This window comes from Mauremys mutica, chromosome 6, assembly GCF_020497125.1.
Source record: "Mauremys mutica isolate MM-2020 ecotype Southern chromosome 6, ASM2049712v1, whole genome shotgun sequence".
Classification (NCBI taxonomy): Eukaryota; Metazoa; Chordata; order Testudines; family Geoemydidae; genus Mauremys; species Mauremys mutica.
The window spans coordinates 58,000,038-58,021,873 of NC_059077.1; the positions used below are offsets into that span (position 1 = coordinate 58,000,038).

The 21,836-nt window shown below is 40.4% G+C and overlaps 1 protein-coding gene across 1 annotated transcript in view; it reads right to left on the minus strand.

The window, feature by feature from the left end:
• TTC37 (tetratricopeptide repeat domain 37) overlaps window positions 1-21,836 on the minus strand; it is an 89,663-nt gene that overhangs the window by 32,996 nt on the left and 34,831 nt on the right. Inside the window, exons 12-27 of the mRNA XM_045021654.1 lie at window positions 21,503-21,589; window positions 21,315-21,418; window positions 21,095-21,221; window positions 19,498-19,677; window positions 17,842-17,966; window positions 17,133-17,386; window positions 14,367-14,469; window positions 8,732-8,908; window positions 8,113-8,257; window positions 7,877-7,955; window positions 7,722-7,783; window positions 7,541-7,597; window positions 6,400-6,468; window positions 4,504-4,578; window positions 3,584-3,725; window positions 2,474-2,567 (exon numbers count right to left, since the gene is read on the minus strand). Of these exons, the coding sequence (XP_044877589.1) occupies window positions 2,474-2,567; window positions 3,584-3,725; window positions 4,504-4,578; window positions 6,400-6,468; window positions 7,541-7,597; window positions 7,722-7,783; window positions 7,877-7,955; window positions 8,113-8,257; window positions 8,732-8,908; window positions 14,367-14,469; window positions 17,133-17,386; window positions 17,842-17,966; window positions 19,498-19,677; window positions 21,095-21,221; window positions 21,315-21,418; window positions 21,503-21,589 (1,880 nt within the window). The remainder of the gene's footprint in view (window positions 1-2,473; window positions 2,568-3,583; window positions 3,726-4,503; window positions 4,579-6,399; window positions 6,469-7,540; window positions 7,598-7,721; window positions 7,784-7,876; window positions 7,956-8,112; window positions 8,258-8,731; window positions 8,909-14,366; window positions 14,470-17,132; window positions 17,387-17,841; window positions 17,967-19,497; window positions 19,678-21,094; window positions 21,222-21,314; window positions 21,419-21,502; window positions 21,590-21,836) is intronic.

Consider the following 21,836-nt stretch of genomic DNA (forward strand, 5'->3'; position numbering starts at 1 on the left):
AGGGAATTGGGAGCAGGGTGGGTATAAAAGGTACTCGTGGCCCTTGGATGGCACAAAGTACTTGCGCTTTGCCCTCTAGGAGATCGGAGGCAAGGAGGAGGGGGTTTGAGAGGGCATCTGTCATTTTAGCTACCCTCTCATGTAGGGGCAAAGCTATCCTGGCTGGAGCCATGGGGCAGAGAACATTAAAGAGGAAGTCTGCGGGTTCCTCTAACTCCTCCATCTGGAGGCTCAGGTTGGTGACAACCCTCTTTAGCAGCTCTTGATGCACCTTAGCATCATCCTGGGGCACTGGTGGAGGGGGCCCTACTATGGCCTCGTCTGGCAACAATGAGGAGGAAGCCGGTACCAAGGGGTCCTCCACAACCATAGGTGGTTTGGCGGCTTGCTTGCCCACTTCCTTCTGTGCCTGCAGCTGAGGCCTCTTGGGCTGGAGGGGGGCGGGAGAGGGTAGTAGCCAGTCTTTCTGAAGCACTGGATACCGAGCGGGCAGCCTGAGAGTGCTGAGTGAACCCCCATGGGTTCCATGGGTACCAATGTGCTGGCCACGGAGTCTGAGGCCACGGGCCCAGCTGCAGTGCCACCAACGTAATCTTCACTGTAGGTGCTGGAGCCTGTCCCGCCGTTAAAGAACATTGCTCTGAACCTGAGCCAGAGCCCGAGTGGTCGCTCTCCTGTGACCAAGATGGGGCTGATTGGTGGCCCTGTCCCGATTGGTACTGGTCACCCCTCCTGGAGTTGGAGCTGGCTGACCTCGACGAGCATTTAGATCGGGACCTCGGCGCTTGGTAGATCCGCGACAGCCCTGGGCCGGCGATCTATGCCTCACGCTTAACGAGCAGTACCAGGATGTGAAGCGGGATTGGGAACTAGAGTGGGCTTGGTGTCGTGAAGATGTAGCCGCACGTGGTGATGCCACCCTGGGGGATCGGTGACAGTCCAGGGAATGGTACCGTTGGTCCCTTGACCTGTCCCTGGAGCGATACCAGTGCCGCGGAGATTCCAGGCACTGACTCCGAAACTCCTGCCGGGGGGGGGGGCGTTTGCCTCCAGAGGTCTGCACCCAGTTACTGGCGGGCCATGCCTCGAGCCTCTCTGCTCTTGTTCTAGGTCCAGATGGGGCTATGAAGCTTCTGCCTATCATGGTCAGAAGCGTGTCGGCTTTGAGAGGACGTCTGCTGCCGAGACGTCCCCCACGATGGGGAGCACTGCCGGAAAGGTGGAGACTGTGGTGGTCCCAACTCAGGTTTACCCTGGGACCGAGACCCTGCAGGGGCCACAGTGGGCGGCACTGGGAGGAACATGTCTTGCGCTGCTTGGAGGGCCTCTGGCATGGATGGCACCCGGAGCTGATGAGGACCTCCCCCACGATCCAGGGTAGCCAACGGGGAGTGGGCTGGGCTACACTACTCAACCTGAGCTGGGGCCCAGGATCCGAAAGGGGATGAAGAGGTGCCTGAGACAGGGCCTTGCTCCACCCCAGACTTTTCCTTTCCCTTGCAGGAAACTGGAGACCCTTCCTTGCCCCGTCTTCCTGGGCTTTTTGGCTGGAGCCACGGAAGGGGACCGGTGCTGGCTCGTAGACGGTATCAGTGCGGCGTTGTGCACTGAGGTCATGGTACTCAGCACCGAATCGGGGCACTGCTCTGGCATTGGGGTAAGGGCAGACTCCAACAGGAGCACCTTCAAGCGAATGTCACACTCCTCCTTCGTCCTGGGCTTGAAGAACGTGCAGATTTTGCAGTTATCACTAATGTGACCTTCGCCCAAGCACCGTAAACAACTATTATGTGGATTGTTAATGGGCATGGGAATTTTACAGCCATCACAGGGTTTAAAGCCTGGCACCAAGGCATGCCTCATCCCGAGGTGAAGTCCCTTTAGGGACCTACTATGTCTCTAACTTAATAGGTTGAACTAAATTAGAGAAAACTATATACTGTAATATTTTCAAGAGGCAAAAGAGTTTGAACGAACAAAAATCAACAGCTTTAGCTAAAACAACACTAGTTCCATGCACCATCATTGGGAGCAAGAAGGAACTGAGGGTGGAGGGGGCCAGCGTCACCCTATATGCCGCAGCATACGCGCACCACTCCAGGGAGTGCCAGCCTGTCCCCTGCAGATACTGCTGAGGGAAAAAACTCCAGCACCAGTGCACATGGCGAGCACACACACCTAAGCTGAATGGACATGAGCAATCACTCAAAGAAGAATGTTATGTTCTAGTGAATGAAGAATGCTCAGAAGCAGGTATTTTACCTTAGTTTTATACATTCTGACTAACCTTACCATCTCAATAACAGGGGCTAGAAACAGATCAGACATCCAGCGTCTCCCCTTTAAATATGATTAGTTAAAATGCATTGAGGAAACTGGCAAACAGTGTTTAAGGAAAGAACCAACCCATCTCAGATTTGTCACCCTGAGTGGTACATTTCAGCACTTAAAATCTATTCAGTGTATAGTTTACCTTTGATAAGCATCTGTTGCCTGCTTTTTCAGTTGCAGATGTTCATTCAAATAACCCAGCATCGTGAAAGCAGATGCATCATTTTGAATTCTTTCTGAAAGACCAGAAATGACCATACTCTCATACAATGAGCAGTGAAAAATATCAGGGACATATGGTGAAACATATTACAGCAAGATATATTTTTCAAAGCAATTTGATGAGTTCAAGCTATCAGGTGCCCATTGAGGTCATTGGGAGTCACTTTAGCATCCTTCACAACAACACATGGAAAAAACCCACCCCATCTTCAGGCTAGTTCAAGAGATTTTAGTTCATATGGCATTAGTGTTATTGCCCACAAGAACAAGTTCCATTTGACCAAATAGTCTATTATTTTAAAATTTCTCAAACTGATACAAATTATTTATTTATTTATTTTAAAGAAAATGACATCTGAAGAGGTTCAACTTTTTACAGACTTTAGCAAAATATAAATTGAATATCAAGGTTTTAGCTTCAGTTTGAAGTCATGTCTATTAAAATTAAATACTGAAAAGTATCAACTTAAAACTTCAAGTTGGATGCTAGCAGTTCTCCCTTGAACATAGTAACCCCTCTTTCAATATCTTTTATAAATGAATCCCACTAGAAAAGATTAGGATTCTGTAATTAGAGTCTCAAAGTTTTATACTGTATGCAAAATTTACCTCAATATTAAGCTACAAAATTGGACATATTCTTGTCAACAGCACAAGTTCAGTAGTCAAAGTGAGTGTATTACTGGCAACATTCAAGGACAAGTCATGCAAGGCCTTGATCCTACATTCCTTACTCATCTCTTCAGGGAGATTCTTTCTTGAGTAAGGAGATCCAGAAAGAATTCCATCATATTGGGGTCATATTTTCATAAGGCATAAATTTAACAAAAACAAAGATACACACATGCTACATTTTGGTTGTCTGCTTCATTACTCAGAAGAGCCTCCCCAACTACAAGATTTCATGACCAGCTCAATTCTGGCAAAAGTGATTAAGTAATAGCTAAGACACATTCATGCTCAATATGCTTTTCAGTCAAACTTTTGACAGATATGAAATTAAGTATTTTAACTTTAAGATGTTACCTACCTGTGTATTTACTCAAAACCACATGCGCTGCTGGAATAGCATTCATTTGAACAATGTTGTACTGATACAGCTCTGTTTCTCTGTTGGTTTTATCTTGCAGCGTTGAGCATACCCAATGCGCATAGCCTTTTGCTCCCTCAGTCTCAAAAACAAAACAAAAACACCACCACACAAGCAGGCATCATTAACTGCTCAACCAACAATATGCAAAAAAAGAAATCTTTCTGTTCTATAGTACACTAATCTTCAATGAAGAGTGGTTAGGTGTAACATCAGGTCAGCATTTTCCTTTTACTACTTAACAATTGTGTTTTAGATTACTGCAACTCCAATTATAATTCTTCTTTTGAATATAAACATAAAAAAGTTTTACCCATTCACAGCAAACAAATTATAAAAGGGACAAAAGCCATCATCATTCGTGTCCATTCTTTTCTACCACATAGGTAAAGTTTGCCTGTGCAGGACACAGCACTTTCTTGGAGGGCTGGTCCAAGACTGAGGAACCAACTCCTACAGGAACTAAACTAAACTAAACACCAGTGCAAACCTCACCACCCTCTACTCCTAATGCAAGGCACAGTTCTACCTGGTCTTCTCTCATATAAACACACAGTGTACATATTAAACAATTCTCCCTGTGGAGAGAGGATGAGAGAAAGAATGAGCCACATATGACATATTAATCCAATTGCTTAAAGCGCTATAGGAAGGTGCTCAGATACTACAATGATGAGAGTGGTATAAAAACCTGTATCGAGTAGAATACAAAACATGAGAGGTAAGGGGAATTTGAAACAGGCCTCCAACATTTTGACTTTAATAAGATAAAACATGAACTTTTATCACTTGCCTTTCCTTAGTATGAAAAAGGCTAGTTATTCAGAACCTCCTAATGAGAGGACTGTTCAAATACTTACATGCATACTGAGTTCAGTGGTGTGCCTAAAGAGATCCATAGTTTCATAGCTGCCTACAGCCTCTGCAATAAGAGCCTACAGACAAGTTTAAAAGAAAAAGTTACTTGATTAGGTACTGTAAGCAGATAAGAGTTTCCTAATCATTATTCCCACTTAAAGGCTCTTCTTGAGAGCCAAGAATTGCCAAGTACATTACAAATGACCACAAAAATCTCATAAGCACCTAATGTAGTGCATTTTTACTGTAAAAAATTCTCAGAGAGATCTTTGTGAAACCCCCAAATATACAAGAATGGTAATATCTACTGCTACAAGAATAAAAAAGTCACTATTAAAGAGTGTGTAAACTTAGATGAAGGAATGGAACAGATTGCTGCATTTGAAGTACCTACAGAGTGAAACAAAGAATTTTTACATTGCAAGTCCTTCACAGCAAGGATTCTCTTTATATAGCACCCATCACAATGGGACCTCAATCCTGATCTGGACTTTGGGACACAGCAATAATATAAATCTTTACCACTTCTCTCAACAGTTCAGTTTCACTTATGCATGATTAGCAGGGCAGCAAGGAAAGGTTACAGAGGGCACCTGTAGCGATGGGAGGGGAACAACAGGACAAAGAGAGAGTATGGTTGGGAATGTCTCTACGGCCACACATATTCCTCCTTTCCTTTCACACTCCTGGAGTCTCAAGTGGCAACCATGATAGTGAAGCCAATTTTTCTCCTAAAGTCTTTCTTTATGGACCACAAAAGGGAACGATGGGAGCAATAGCCCATTCTCTTATTGTTTTGTTCACCAACGAGGCTTAATATCTAACACCAACTGTGGTTCAATGATATCCAGTTTTACACTTTTTTTTCCCCCTTAAATCAGGCATTATCTCAACACAGTGCTAACATCTGTAGGCCTTTTTGTTTAGACTAATTCACTCTGTTTTGCCTTTGCATCCCCCCCCCATCAACATTTATGATGACATCTTATAACCTTCCCCCCACTTCTTATAGTTGAGCTCACAATTAGGGTACACTTGTAGGCCCAATTATCACAATCACAACCACCCCCATGACAGTAACATGCAGATGGCTATAGAGGCCTCTTTGCCATCGCTGCTCCTGCAAGATGGCAAATGGAGACTTACATTTATATCTTAATACACAATGCAGTGGTAGCAAATTAATGTTCAATGTGGGAGAGCTACCACTATTACGAGAACTTTACATTTTCTGACTTTAAATTACCGAACTTAATGCTACACAAGCAAGTTTTTTTTTCTCCCCCATTGTTCTTAGGAGCAGTACCATTGACATCAATGACAGTATTTGTACGACCAAAGGGTGCAGGATTTGTCCCATAAGCACTACTTATGTTTAGCAGCATTATGGATTGACTGTTCCCAATTCAGCAGGTGACTGGGGGATACCAGTGCTCGATCGTGATCTCTTGATATGGCTGCTAGGGTGTATTAATACTTGAGAAGGTTTCTTTGGTCAGAATGTCCAGGGGAAAAAAGCTTCACAGCACTGAAAACAGTATTCTATCATTAACCATTATATAAATAATCATCATCTATCATTAGCCAATTTCACTATACTGCTCCTTCCAGAGTAACAGGCTACAAAAATAAGTAATGAAAAAAAACTGATAATGAACACAGCTCCCATAATGGACATGAAAACTTTGTGGAAACTTTAGAGACAGTCAAAGTAAGTAATAGGAAGGTCTACGTGGCCTTTTTCTGTTTCAAGGCGACATACACAAATGTAAATGGAGACTTAATTTTAAGCACACGCTTAAATCCCAGTGAAGTGCTTTGTTGTGTCAGTGCCAAAATTCTATATACCTTGTTAAAACCTATTGAAACCCATGCTATGAAAGATATTGACATCTTACCTGTCCAATCCAGCACATTAAGTAAGATGGCTCAAGGGACTGAGCTACTTTGAAGGCTTCATGAGCTTGCTGTAAAAGCACATAAGAGATCAGGTACGTTACAGTGAGTCATTTGGCACCATAAGCCAAAAACCTGCTGTTCTAGTTACTGAAATACAGAAATAATGGTGTAACTATTTATATGGGACAGAAATCAAGTCACTAAAAATATTCAATGTGGCATACAGAACAGCAGTAGAATACCCATATAAAGTATTTCAGTACCACATCATGCTTTAACAATAGGAACACTCACCTCCCTCCTCCCCCCCCCGCAAGTCCCCTTCTACTCCCATGTAATCAACAGTTATATCTGCTATTGAGGAAACAATGCAAACTGCTAGAAATACTGAAGTTTCTCCCCTTCATAAAAAAAAATGTAGCTAGCTTAGTTCTGCAAGTGCTCATTCTTTGAATCCACATTTTGCTTTGAACTGTATGTAATCTCTGCATTCCCATCATAAAAATCAGATTCTGAGCATTAAAGAGCTTTGCAACAAGTTTTGAAAGCTTCAGTAATTACTAATCCATTTTTAAAGAAATCAGTTTCTCACATTGCAAAATTAAAAAAAATAAAAATAAAAACAGTGATCAGTTTCAGTTCTGCAACTGGGATCTTGACTGCCTCTTTTTAAACTATGCTCTGGTCCAGTCAAATTTCCTCATACAAGTCTAAATAAATTTTAATTTTTTCATTTAAAAGCACTCTTATTATTCTAGCTCTCCCCTGAGCAGAAACAACAATTAAATTTTTGGCAAGCAGAATTTGTATGTTGGATTGCAGTTTTTGTCCCTTAAAACTGCATACAGTATAATATTGATTTCATTAAACTGTCTGAAAAACCAAACCTGTGCTATTTACCAGAATACTTTAATTATTTTTCCTAATGGAAATCACTTGTTTCAAACAGTATTTAATAAACCTCAATTCAAGTATCTGATTTTGCCTGTAACTGCTTAATGGTACAGCAGATTTAATTTTATAAACTGGCAATACTTTTTACCTTAAACAGGAGGGTGTGCTTTGCTGTTAAAAAGCATTCTAGAATTGCATTAAAGTAACATCTTTTCAAAGAGCCATCATTTGAGGAGGAATATTTACCTGAATGTTTTCAGTTGCTAAGTACAAAACCCCCAAGTTGGTCCAGGCAACAACATTCTACACAAAACAAATAATTAAATACAAAAATTAAAGCCAGTTTATTACTGTATTCAAAAACAGCTCCATAAAAAGAATCTTGAGTGCCCATTTCAAAAAGACAGTAGCTGCCTACAGCACTTACTATTTGTTCAGCTTGAACAGATTTGATGAATGAATGTTGAGCAAGAGCATAATTCCCAACACCTGAAAAACAGGAGATTAGATGTAACTGAATTTTGTAAACAAAAGCAGCCAAGCTGTGCTCTAAATTAGCTACACAGAATTTTAGAGACTTACCACTGCAACAGGCAACCACACCAAGTGCATTCCAATAGAGATGGTTTTTACTATCAAGCCTCACAGCTTTTTTGAGACACTGGAATGAAGAGAATTAACTGTGAGTTGTTACAGCACATTAGATTTTAACCTTTGTTGTTTTGTCACAGTTTTAGGTTACACTGAGCACAAAGTGATCCTGAAAGTGACAGTGTTTCAAAAAGTGTCATTGAAGATGGCAGAAAGACAGGCAATACCTGTAAAGATTTCTCTAACAGTTCACTGATCTCATTCATGTCACTATTGGCTGCTGTTAGGTGCTGTGCTTGACGATAGTAGTTTATTCCAAGATCACACCATGTGTTAGGTGAGGACATCAGTTTTAATGCTCTGCCATAACACCTACAGAAACATGAATCACAGAACTGTTTTATCCCCACTCATTCCACTTAAAAGTTAAACCACTGAACTGAAGTCTGCCTTCAGAGGTGCTTTGAAGTAGAGGCAGACAAAAATGGTCACTAACAAACAGGTGTGGAAAAAAGTGTCAGAGCCTTTATGCTGAATTCAGGCTAGTATTCTGTGGCAAGATTTTTAAGTTATACTGTCTGAAATTGTTCCAGGGTTATGAATTCCAGGGAAAAAGAGTCCTAAGAAAATTGATTGGGGGCAAAGCAAAGGATGTGATGGTCAAAGGGTGCATAATTCATTTATCAAAAAGTTCTGCAATTTATTCCATGCATATCACTTCCACATATGTATGCTGGATGCATATTGATTTAGTATTTGAAATTTTTAGTCTTCCAATCTTTTTAGTCTAGAACATTTAAGATTTAGTAGACTTTATATGGTGAAGCATCTCATAATGATTGTTACCTTCCTCCCAAACTGAGGAGCTCATTTTTCTTCAGCATTTGTTTGCCTTCATTCTGACCAAGAAGGGATCCCAGAACTTTAACATTCACTCTGGATGATGAAATGACATGCACAATAGTACATGCATCCCCAAGTAGTTTCCAAAGGCAAGATACGTCAGGACGATGCTTTGTTGCTCTGCAAAATAAAGGTATTAATTTAAATAAGTTATTTAAGGTATGGCAGTCCTCTCCCTTTTTCAGAAAGGGAGTTTATTCTGATATTGAGGTGAAGTTTAAATGAACACGAATTGTTTGAGCAACAAAGTTTGATACAAGTCTTTCCTTTCTGCCCCTCCAAATAACGCGTAAAAAATAAAAAGACATACATACTTAGAGCAAGAACAAGTTAAAACCTGTCACTTTCCATTTCCTCTCTAATCCATCACAACTAAAAGAGAGAATGTACCTAGTTTGCAGTAACAAAATGACAAGGAAACACTAAGAATTACCTCAATTCTGAGCTTCCCCAGAATAGCTGGTCTTCAATGTATCCTTGGGTTGCTTTCTACCATTCAAAAGCATGGACTGAACCTCTGAAGAGCAGCCCAACTCAAGGCCAGAGGACCACTGAGGAGATCTGGTGAAGAGGGTGCTTTGTGATCCTCAATCAAGCTGTCAAAATCATTCAGAGGAAGGTGCAAGACTGACAGGTTACCATAGAAGAGGCTCCCTTCCTTTGAGGTCTGAATCTTTTTCTAGGAGGCTCCACAGGACTTGAATAAGCCTGGTACATTTAGAACTGAAAGGGTAAAAAATGTTGAGCTGTCTGTGATTTGCAGAAATGTTTTTGTGCCAGGTACATAAATCCCAAGCAACCAGAGCATCATCCTGGATTGAAGGATTAGGCCCAGCTGTCAGTGACACCAGTTGAAGAGCTTAAGTCCTTCAAAAGGGAAGGTCTTCAAAACAGTATTCTGAACTTTCCTGAGATGGCCAGAAGATTACAGCACACCCATGGTTGCTACTGACCACGAGGCCATGTCAACAGCATCAAGAAAGGCCTGCAGAGAAGTTTTAGTTTTAAACTGACCTTCTGAAATGAGGGCTCAAAATTGTTCTGTTGGTTCTTGAGACAGATGATTGAACTTGGCAAAATATGATTTCTGCAATTATTCTATCAAGACCTGATAGTTTGCCACCCAAAATTGAAAAGCAACAGACAAATAGCTCTTCCAATCAAGAAGTTCTGAACTCTTGGACTCCTTGTCTGAGCGGGTGGGCTTGGAGTGAGCTTGGCAGTGTCTGCTGTTAACCGCATCCACCACCAAGGATTTGGGGGATGGGCTGAAGGGAGGCAAAAAACATTCCAGTCTCCTAGCTGGAATGTAATATTTATTTGTCCATTTGCACAACTTTGGCAAGCATCTCCCACACATTATGGGCTGGTGACAATAATGTCTCATTAACAGGTAAGGCAACCTTGCCCTGGGGGGTGGAATGCAGAATGTCCACCAAAGAACGTTTAGTCTCCTGAATTTCCCCCAATGGAATTTGGAGGGATTCAGCTAGTCATTTCATTAGGTCCTGAAAGACCCTGCAGTTGTCAGCATAGGAGGATGGTGGTGGCAGTAGCAGCATCACTGCCTCATTGGGGGAGGAGGACTACTACTTATATGATGGGGGTGTACTGTCCTCAGCTGCTGCCTCCCATTCCAGAGTCTCCTCCTGGACAGGGAGTAGTAGTACTGGTTGCTGAACTTGTGGGACCAGAGGCTTCTGCGGGACCTGGGGTTCTCTAAACAAGGTCTCTTAGAGGAGGGTACCCTATAAAACAGGTCCCTATAAGGAGCCCAAGAATTCCAGTAGGTCCACTGTGGTGGAAAGTTAGGAGAGGGCAAGGGTGGTCCTACCAGGAGTGCTGGGAGCATCCATTGGGCTCTGGTATGTCCTCCTCACGAAATAGCTCCAAAGATATGGGAGTGAGGCAGTGCCCAGCTCAAAATCCTCAGTCTCTGAGGAATTATCTCCCATGTCCAGTGGAAGGGCTCTGATCATCAGTACTGGAAGCAGTACCTGAGGTCAAGGTGGCACTGGAGATCAAGATCCCACTCCACAGTGAAGAGAGTTGGTCACCAGCAGGTGTAGCAGCACCAGGGAATGACACTCTTTCCCTCAGGGAGCCAGAGGCTGGTCTGAGTGCTCCATATGGCTATGAGAAGGGGGCAGTACTGATGTCTGAGATAGCTTTTCCAGAATTCTTAGCCTTAGAGGAGTCACGGTGCCTGGAGGTCTCTGCTGCCTCTCCCAGAGATGGCACTTCTCACTGCTGTTTACTGGAAGACCTCTGGGAACAGGTGGTCTTTTTGGGCCGTATTAATGCTTCAGTATTGAAGTCCACAGGAGCCTCAGCAACACCCATGATGGAACATGAAGTCTCCTTGAATCTAGCTCAAAGAAGTGACTTATCCTTTCTTCTAGAGTGTCTCTGTGAAATGGGGCTCTTTTCTTCAAATGCACTGTTTCTGAAGCTGCCTCTGGAGCTCTGGAAGTCACTGTTGCAGCCTCAGAGGATGAGGATGATATATGGGGATGAGGGGGGGGGAGATTTGGACACAGAGGGCTTCAGGGGGCACTTCAGTAAGAAGAGCTTCAATCTATCCTCCCTCAGTTTGCAAGATCTGCTTTTGAACCCCATGCAGACCTTGCACTTTGATGGGAGTGTGACTCTCCAAAGCACTTGAGGCAGCTGAAGTCCTGTCACTGAGGAGGAAAGGCCTTTGGCAAGTCTGATGGGGTTTGAAACTCATGGCCTTCGGCATAACCCAAACAGGGAGTACTGCAAACAACAACAAAGCTTGGGAGAGGGGAACCCTCCCAAAAGCATAACTATGGCTAAAAAGGAAAAATAATAATAACCTCCCCACAAGTACAAATACTTCTAGAGAAACAGCAGACACCACAGAGCTGCAAAAGCGGTTGAGAAGGAATTGGAGTGACAGTGGGTCTGCCCTTCCCTATATGCCCCTGCACCAAATTGCACAGCGTGCAGGTTTGGACCCATGGACACTGCTAATAAAAGTCTCCAAACAAGAGTACACAGACACTTGGATCCTACAGTGGAACACCCATAGGAACAACATTGGGGTTATGTAATTTATTGTTGTTTTCTATAGGGCAAAAATGAAGAGACAGAAAAGAAACAGTGTGTGGCATATGGAGGAGGTAAACTGACCATATATTGTCATCTAGAAAGCTGCAAAACCACAGGTGAAGTTGACCAGCAACAGAGTCACTGGAGTAAGCTGAAGAACTTGTGAAAATTCGTTATGAGTGCCTCCTACACAAAGAACAACACTGGGAGTCTACTCCCATAGCTACTTCAGGGACAATGTGGGTAAGGCAGAAGAGTCATCCAGCTAGAGGGAGACGAGCTCAAGACCACTCCTAACAGACTTAGACTGTATTACAAAGCAGTCTTGCTTTGACCCAGTATGAGCAGGAAAGAACTAAGTTCTACTAAAGTAAGGGCTTATCTACATAGTGGGGGAATGCACACTGTGGGTGTGTGATTTCTAAAGCACCCCAATATGTTAGGCTGTGTAGACTCTGCAGGTGTGCATTAATGTAGTGCTGGCTGAAACACTACCATGTTAAAGCGCACTAGGGAAGCTTTAGCGTGCATTAGAAGAGTCTAAACAGACCAATTAATGCACAAGTTAGTGCACTTTAGAAATTACAGCTTTGTAGAGCACATAGCCCACCCTGCAGATAAGCCCTACATTCTCTTTACTTTCTCTCTTCTAGATCATGCCAAATAACTATATGAATCTCCACATCTAGAAACGCATAGAATACACCCTGCTATTGAATGACATATACTGCTGGCAGGCAGACAAAGATGGGAAGTTTTACAGAGTTCTCTTCTACTGGGAGATCACCTCTACCCCCAAAAAACAGCCTTCTATGTCAGCTTTATGAAAAGAAACAAGATTAGATGTTGTGACATCTAGAAATTTAAGGTCATAAATAAAGAAATGGAAAAGGCAACAGGAGTGGGCTCTTTTCCCGTTAAAAGTTCTAGCTGATGATGGTAGGGCTCAAATTTAGACTATGATGTGAAAGGTCACATAACCAAGCTAAATCTGTTTATTAATCAAAGATTAATCAGCACAATATAGAAAGGAAAGGGTTGATACTTTACTAATCTGGAGAACAAACTTGCAGCAGTTACATCTTCTCTCCGTTCCACTCATACTTATACCCCTCATTACAATAAAGAGAGAAAACTCCACATATTCCATCATTTCATTATGTACCTTATCTTTTTGCACCTGCTTTTCAAGGCTCTTGTTCCCCACAATAACAGGGGCTGCAAGTGCCTTAAAACCCTGAAGTAGCTCATAGGCCCAACCAAGGAACTACACAGATGAGGCCTCCTTTAGTATAGGACATGTGCATAGGCTGCATGTGCATGGGCCACAAGAGGTCTTGACTGAGATGGGGGAACAAATCAGTGTAGCATAAGAAATGGCGATAGGAAGAAGAGAAAGTACTCCATAGACAACAGCTTGTATAAAAGAGTAATTGCAGATTGTAGTTTAATTAATCTTTTGAATGTAGCTTTTTATTCCACAGGTACAGTCACCTGGGCTCCTGAACTTTTTTTTTTTTTTGGCGTTATGTGTATAGGCGAAATTCTAGCCCCTTGAATTTAGTGAGAAGTTTTGCCATTTTCCTCAGCGTGGCCAGGATTTAAGCTATGGTCTTTAACAAAATGGTTAAGAGTAGTTTCAACAGTAATCTGTAGGTAATGTATTAGTTTCGTTAAAAATGAACTACAGATGAAAATTTTAGCTCTCTCACAAGAATTTCTGCTGTAGCCTCAAGTATGCCTCAAAATTAGAAGTGAGAATGTAGCATGAAGAACGTGGAGTTTGTTGATGTACAGGAGACTTAAATGACCTTGCTGCTTTTATTTTTAAATCCTACACTGCGGGAGTAGTAGTCAAAATAAGAGCTATGTAAATCTCCATTATTCCAAAAAACCCAATCCCAAATAATCCCTCACACTCTTTTTAACAGGAAGCTCCACCTCATATCAGATTCTTTCCTGGGAGCAGGGAGGGGTTGTTTCAGACAAAAGTCTACAATCACGATGTATGATTTAATGAAAGACAAATTTAAGTCTGTTAAGTTTAAGAGATAAGACCACGTTTCACCAATATCGCTCTGATCTGAACAGTATATTACACACGGCAAACCACCCTCAGTTTGGAGTACTGGAGCAGTGAAGACTGAAAGGACAATAGAAAAAGATTGGGGATAGGCCCACACAAAGGGACCAAAAAACCCACCTCCCACCCGCAATTTTAGTAGTGATTACATTTCCACATTGACATCCTTGCAGAACACTGGGGAGAACTTTGTTGCTTTTTAATCAGTCTTTTCACGCTATGACAAGAATAGATTTAGAAACAACCCTATAAATTGTTAAAATTTTCTAATCACTTCATTTGGTCTGAATACAAAATGCATCATTCATGCTATTTCATAAAAATACAAAATAAAATTTCATGCTAGATTAATTAACTATGAATTTTTTTATCCCACCGGATCTTAATTAAGACTTACATACTTGAACATGAAGTACTAACCGTGTAAAATATTCAAGTGCTTGTTCTACGTAATCTAGAACTTTCCCATCAAGATAGTCTGCAAGAGCAGCCCGTGCCATCATGAGATAGCACTCACCCAGACCTGAAAGAAAATTAAACGGTTATTCTGTGAGCAGGAGAGTGACTTGAAGAGAAGCTTGAAGAACACTTGAAGAGAAGCTTGAAGAACTTTATATAGTTAAACTCAAAAACGCAAGTATTATGGCACAAAGAACATTCAGCAGATCAAAGAAGGATAACTAAGGGGTAGCATGCTTTGTAGCTTCTGTAGGCCTAGCTTACTGCACACAGAAGGAGCTCCTTGCATCCCTCCATTCCACCACACAAGGTCCCTGTGTACCTTCCATATCCCTGTATTTCAGGGATTCCTTGAACTCCCCCTAGTCTCCCACCATACTAAGGTCCTCAATTTCCACCTGCCAGGGATTGTGCCCCCCTCCCATTTGCCATCCCATGGCAGGGGCTGTGTACATGCCCCCATTCCCTCCCCAAGATTACTAATTGTCTGGGAGACAAATCATTCAGGGCATCATCATGTTAAATTTTAATCAGAGGATGTGCAAAGATGAAATGGGATATGATTATGCTGGGATCAGTTTGATCCACAGACCACTGCAGAGGTGCTTGAAGCTGTGCTTCTGCTTAACAGCAGATGGACTCTGAGTCTCCCCTGTTTGGTTTTCTAATTTTTCTCTAAAATCTATAGGGTTCCAGCCACTGATGCCCAGAACATTCCCTGAAATTTTGAAATTGATTGGATATGGTGCTCAAAAGTTATTGCATTACATGAGAAACGGGCGCCAAGTTGAGTGTAAGGCATTTGCGTGCTTGGCTGGCAATAACACAACACACTCATCTTTGCAGGGCTACAGAAGGCCCTCTTGCCCATGTTAGAAAGTAAGCTGTTACCTGCCCTGGAAGAATATGAACTGGAAAATTACAGATACATACAAAAACACCCAACTAGTTTAAAACTAGACTGTTTAAAACATCAGATTTGTTTTTAAATGTCCATTTAACTAGAACACCTGGGAGGAAGCCTTTTTGCTAAGAATCCAGCCATTCCTACCCTTTCACTTATGGGCAATAAAAAAACTCACAATCCACATTTCAGCTATCAAAGTTCTCCTCCAACTTGCTTTCAAAAAACAAAAAACCAGAGCTTGAAATTCCTCATATTTTCAGAGGAAAATACAAAGATTTTTTTTAAAATGAAAAGCACACAGTCAGGTTTTAATATATAAAAGCAAAAAGACCAGGCACAAACCACATCTTCCTCCTCTCCTTGAAATGCAGTGATTTTTGTTCTAGGATTAAACACCAGTGGTGGTGGAGGGAGGGAAGAAGTGAGGAGAAAGGTGTGTTTTAATTAGGGCTGTTGATTAATTACAGTTAATTCACATGATTAACTCAAAAAAATTAATCGCGATTAATCACAATTTTAATTCCACTGTTAAACAACAGAATACCAATTTAAATATATTAACTATTTTGGATGTTTTTCTACATTTTCATATATATTGTATTCTGGGTTGTAATTAAAATCAAAGTGTATATTATTTTTTATTACAAATATTTGCATTGTAAAAATGATAAAAGAAATAGTATTTTTCAATTCACCTCATACAAGTACAGGAGTGCAATCTGTTGAGAAAAGTGCAAGTGAAATTTAGAAATGTAGAATTTTTTTTGTTACATAACTGCACTCAAAAACAAAACAATGTAAAACTTCAGAGCCTACAAGTCCACTCAGTCCTACTTCTTTGTTCAGCCAATCGCTAAGACAAACAAATTTGTTTAAATTTACCGGAGATAATGCTGCCCTCTTCTTGTTTACAGTCTCACTAGAAAGTGAGAACAGGCATTTGTATGGCACGTTTGTAGCCGGCATTGCAAGGTATTTATGTGACAGATATGCTAAACATCCGTATGTCTCTTCACACTTCAGTCACCATTCCAGAGGACATGTTTCCATGCTGAGGATGCTCGTTAAAAAATGTGTTAATTAAATTTGTGACTAAACTCCTTAGGGGAGAATTGTATGCCCCTCCTCTGTTTAACCCACATTCTGCCATATATTTCATGCTATAGCAGTTTCGGATGATGACCCAGCACATGTTGTAAACAAACTTCTTTGTCTGAGTGACTAGCTGAATAAGAAGGAGGACTGAGTGGACTTTCAGGCTCTACAATTTTACCTTGTTTTATTTTTGAATGCAGTTTTTTTTGTACATAATTCTACATTTGTAAGTTCAACTTTCATGATAAAGAGATTGCACTATAGTTCTTGTATTAGGTGAATTGAAAAATACAATTTCTTTTGGTTTTTTTACAGTGCAAATACTTGTAATAAAAAAAATATAAACGGAGCACTGTACACTTTGTATTGTGTTGTAATTGAAATCAATATATTTGAAAGTGTAGAAAACATCCAAAAATATTTAAATAAATGTTATTCTAATATTGTTTAATCACACTATTAATTTTTTCATCACGCGATTAATTGAGATTCATTTTTTTTAATCACTTGACAGACCTAGTTTTAATTCTAAGCTTTAATCCCACCTACCAAACGGAGAATCTTTTAGGCTTACCTGCTAAGGCTCAAGAATATCCACCATTTTAACTTTTTGTCTGCTAGTGCCCAGTTAGTGCTGCTTCTCTATACAGTACAAGCATTTCCTGATCTAGAATTTGGTGCTTCAATTTCAATCTTACACTAAGTAAACAATCCATCTTTATTACCTTTGAGTGCAGGTACATATTCTTTTGACTTCTTTAAGATTTGTTGGTATTCAGCTATAGCGTCTTTATATTTTCCTAGAATCTGCTCAATTGATGCAGCCTTGTAAATACTGTATATCGATTCAGGATTCAGCTCACTGGCCTTCGTAAAGGACTTCAGTGCTGTTGTATATCCACCTCTGCTCAGGTATGCCTCTCCTAGAGACTCCCAACAGTTGGAGTCCTTTGGATCTGCCCTTAGAGCCGCCTGCAAGCTGAACATGTCAGGAAACAAAAGAAAGTTACCCAAATTCAAATAAAGTAGACCATTAGTTAATTTAAAATACAAAATCTCTGCCTTGCATAAATGTAATGATATAGCTTTAGGTTTTTCTTATGTAATTTTCATCCTCCTATAGCACATTACACAATGTAATACATTTCAAAGTTTTGGCTTATGATCCTATAGAGACAAAGTTTTATAAATGATCTCAATGAAATCTGATTTCTGACTACTGCTCTCAAGGGTAAATTCTTCTGTAAAAGGAGAAGAGTAGACAAAATGACTTTATAGCATTTGCTGCAGCATCAGCTGCAATAAGCCAAATCTCTTAATAGGGAGATTTGCTTTGTTATTTACACTGTCTTTGACCTAAGTAGATTTTAGAGATTAAACTGTTTGACTAGGACTGTGGGGCTAACAGCTTAACTCAATTACTAGTTCTCTTACTCAGCCACTGCTTGGGAGTGCTGACTGGCTCTCAGGTAGTAAAGTCCACGACGAAGCCAGGCCCACTTTGCTGTACCAGCACTTGCTCTTTCAGTTACTGCAGTCAAGATTGCCAAAGCAGTCTCCTAATAAAACCCCAAAATATCAGATTAGATACATTTACATGTACATGCAATATAAAGAGAACAAATCATTGTTTGGGATTTGCATTTGTCTAACATATACTACTCAAATATTGAGACGCAGGTCAGTTACTTTAACAGGGAAAACAAAAAAGCCTATATTTCTCCAGAATCACTTTCATATCAGATATTAGTTATGGACTATTGTCTGGGACATGTTTTAGTTATTTCTTTCACAAGGGGAATAACGAGACTGACTTGCATAGACTGATCTTAAACTTTTGTTCACCCCTCTTTTATCAGATCTCTTAAAGTAAGGCAGACAGAGGATGGGGGTGGGAGGGAAGAGATGGAAGAAGAATTATAGAAAACTTTCTATCAGCTGACCTTACCACAATAGAAAGGTTACTACTGAGGCAAGGAACAATTTGTCTCTTTCCTCCATGGACTTTGCTAGCCATTGCTGCTTTTTAGTCCATTTTTGTCTGTTGTAGACCTACACAAACATGGGTCACTTCAAAAGTTCCACTGAAAATTCTAGCAGCTATGCAAACCCTACAGTCCAAATTTAATTTATTTGAATCTCAGATGAGTCTTGTCTGATCAGAAGCATTAGCCTGAAAACTGACCTCTAGTTGTTGAGGGGGGTGAGAAAAAGAGGGGGAGAACCATTAAAGATCTAGAAGACAAGATGAAACACTCACTTTGAACCTGTGCTTAAATTAATCTGTGAAGATAAGATGGTAATGCTTTTGTACATTAGAAAACTGAGCATTTAATAAGAACATTAGACTCTTTAAAGGGCATGAGTTATTCAAAAGACTGCAGTTCACTGAAGTCCCATACCAAATCTGACTCTAGTATATATTCTAAAGACAGTTTATTTTTCAAACGTCTCCCTATTAACAGATTCATTCACCTCAACTAGACCTGGCAGATAACTATGACAACTCCTGGCTACTGGGGGGGTAGGGAAATATTACCACCGTTATTAAAAGATCTTTATTTTCTCTACTATGAGCAGAACTACTGAAAGCCATAGTTACTGGCTCTATAGCTGAGTTCCTAACACTAAGCTTCCAGACTTCCATATTGTTTTGGTGAAACTATTAAGAGTGGGGTTTTGCCTTTTTTTTTTTTTTTTTAAAATAGGCTACATGAGTTGACACAGGTGGGCCAAGAAGTTCATTTAAAATAAATATTCTGGGGGAGGATGTTTTGGATTGTTTGATTGAGTAGTTTGTATGGCTGACATGAGGTTTTCATGTTTGCCAATTAACCCTTCTACCCCCAAAATCATGCTAATTCTGGTGCTCAGAAATATTATGTCAAATTTTCTCCCTCGAAAAAGTTTAATCAATATTTTTAAGTGGAGAAGTCAAGCAGGCCTAAAGCTATAACATTACTAAACAATGAAAAAGAGACCAAGTGTCCAGTCTCAAAACTCTATGTATTTTGAAGACAAGAAAATCTGTTCTTCTACAAGTTACTTCAAATTGGACCATAAATGCTCAAAAAAATGGATATACAATACCGTGTCTCCAAGTTCCACACTTAAGTCTACAGCTGCTGCTCCAGCTTCTCCATCTGTTCTATCTAGTTCAAAAGCCTTTTTATAACAGCCACGAGCTCTGCTTTTGTCTCCAGCTACATCTCTGTAGTAATGACCTAAATAGCAGAAGACGCTTCCCATGTAGCTGTCCAATTTTGCAGCCTACGAACAAGCACATCCATGGAAAAGAATACAGTGCATTTTGAAGCATAATTATAAATATACAAGAATGAGTCCATTGATGTATAAATATTTACACAACAGAGGCCATATTGAACCAAAGACATAAGTTACTTGTGAATTTCTCATGTAGCATCAAAGGTAATATATTAAAGCTAGGCAGAATTTAAAAACAAAAAAATACTCAATTGTTTCCAGAGTTTACTGAGGGTGATAAATATGCCAAATGCTTGTGAATGTTGCATATCAGACAAAACAAGTTGTGAAGGGAACATTACAATCCACTTTAATAAGCATTTAGAGTGTTGTTACAACAGTAAGTTAAAAATACTGTCATTTTTCTAGCACTATGCTTGTAGTTTTGCTGCATTACATCATGCAGAACTTCAAGCTGATTTATTTTGTTATGTACTAAAGTTTAAACAATCTTAACAATGGAAACTTTAAGTATTTGCTATTGTTTAGGTCTGAAAGGCCACAACCCACACAGCAGAGTGACAGTTTTGTAGTGATCAAAGAAAAAGGCCAACATACATAAATTATTAAAAGTGTCATTTTCATATTGTCCAGCATACAGCACAGAGATCAGACTGGAGGCAGTAGATGAGGATGCCATTCTTTCACTCTGGAGCCTATAAATGTTCTTTTCCCAGCCAGAGTGAGAAAAAGAAATACCCCTATATACAGAGGGTAAAAGGTTGTAAAGAACAACAACAACAAAAAAACCCAAAACACAAAAAACAAGTCTGTTGAAAAAAGCCTGTGGTGCATCTGTTGACCAAGTTTATAATCCATGCCAAAAAACAAGAATGCATGCTCGCCATGTCCCTTAAGTGAGTAGCATGCATCACAATTGTGTACAGATTCATTTCTATATAAGAAAAAAACAAGAGGAAAAACCCAGCTTACTTAAATCAGTAGCACCCAACCTTTCAACTTGGTTATCCAACTTAGAATTTCCCAATCCTCCATTTTTTGTCTCTCCTGCCCCTTTCTCCCCATTTTTTCAGTTGCCACTTTAATTTTCCCTTCTTCTTTGCTTCCTTCCCCACTTTCTGAAGCGCATGCACATCAGCCTGGACTGCATAGCCCAGGAGAAAAGGTAGGTCAGAAGCTGCTTCTAAGTCACTACCATTAGGCTGCATTAGGAGCCTCTATGAGAGCAAGGTGAGGAGGCAGCAAGTAGCTTTCAAGGAGTCACATGGTTTCAAGAAAGAGTTTGCATGGAGATCCATTTTTCCCAGCTACCACTTTTAATTTGTCCCATGTGCAAGCTTTCCAACCTCTCAGCTTGTGAAACATTAGATACACATTTTGCCCCATTCCAGCCAAGATATTTTTTAACTTAGGTTTTATAATAAACAGTTCCACATGAACATGTTAACGGTGTTTTTGTTACCTTCAGAAACTGAGTGAGAGCTTTTGTTTTATCTTTCCTTATTTCTTCACCCATGAACCAGTAAGTGAGTCCTAGGTAGTGATGGAACTCTGCAGTTTCAGCTTTTCTTTCAATCGCTCTTTGAAAGCTAAGTAAAAGAGGAGGCGAGAGGGGAGGAAAAAGGTCATATAAATCCTTAAAGAGTTCCCTCACGCCTTATAGAGTCACACTAAAAACCTACCTTCTTTCTGCCTGTTGATAATTCTTTTGGGTATAATAAATCAAACCCTCAAGAGCATGGGCTTCTGCCAGGTGAGGGTGGGACAACACGAGCTGTTGTGCAACCTGCCAAAGGATATGTTTTTATTTTTTTTCCAGTTATATACAGGGATAAAAATAGTTCAATTTAAAAGAAAAAGAACAAATTACCTTTGAAGCTTGATCAATCAAACCTTTGTTCAGATAAGCCTGACCTTTGAGAGCCAGAAGCACTGGGTCATTATTTATATCTGAAATCTAGAAAATAGTAAACACTAGCTAAAACTTTATTGAACCCTACAGTTGGTAGGTTATTACTCATCTAAGATATTAGACCCATCTCCAGGCATAATACAAATAGTAAATATATTAACCCTCTTTGTCCTCTGATAACAAAAGCCACTTAGAAATTGTTATGGCTGTGCTTCAGATCTTATTATGTAGGGATATTAAAGAAGGTACTAACAGTGATTCCCCCAAGTGACAGTGACCCCCCCACCCCAGT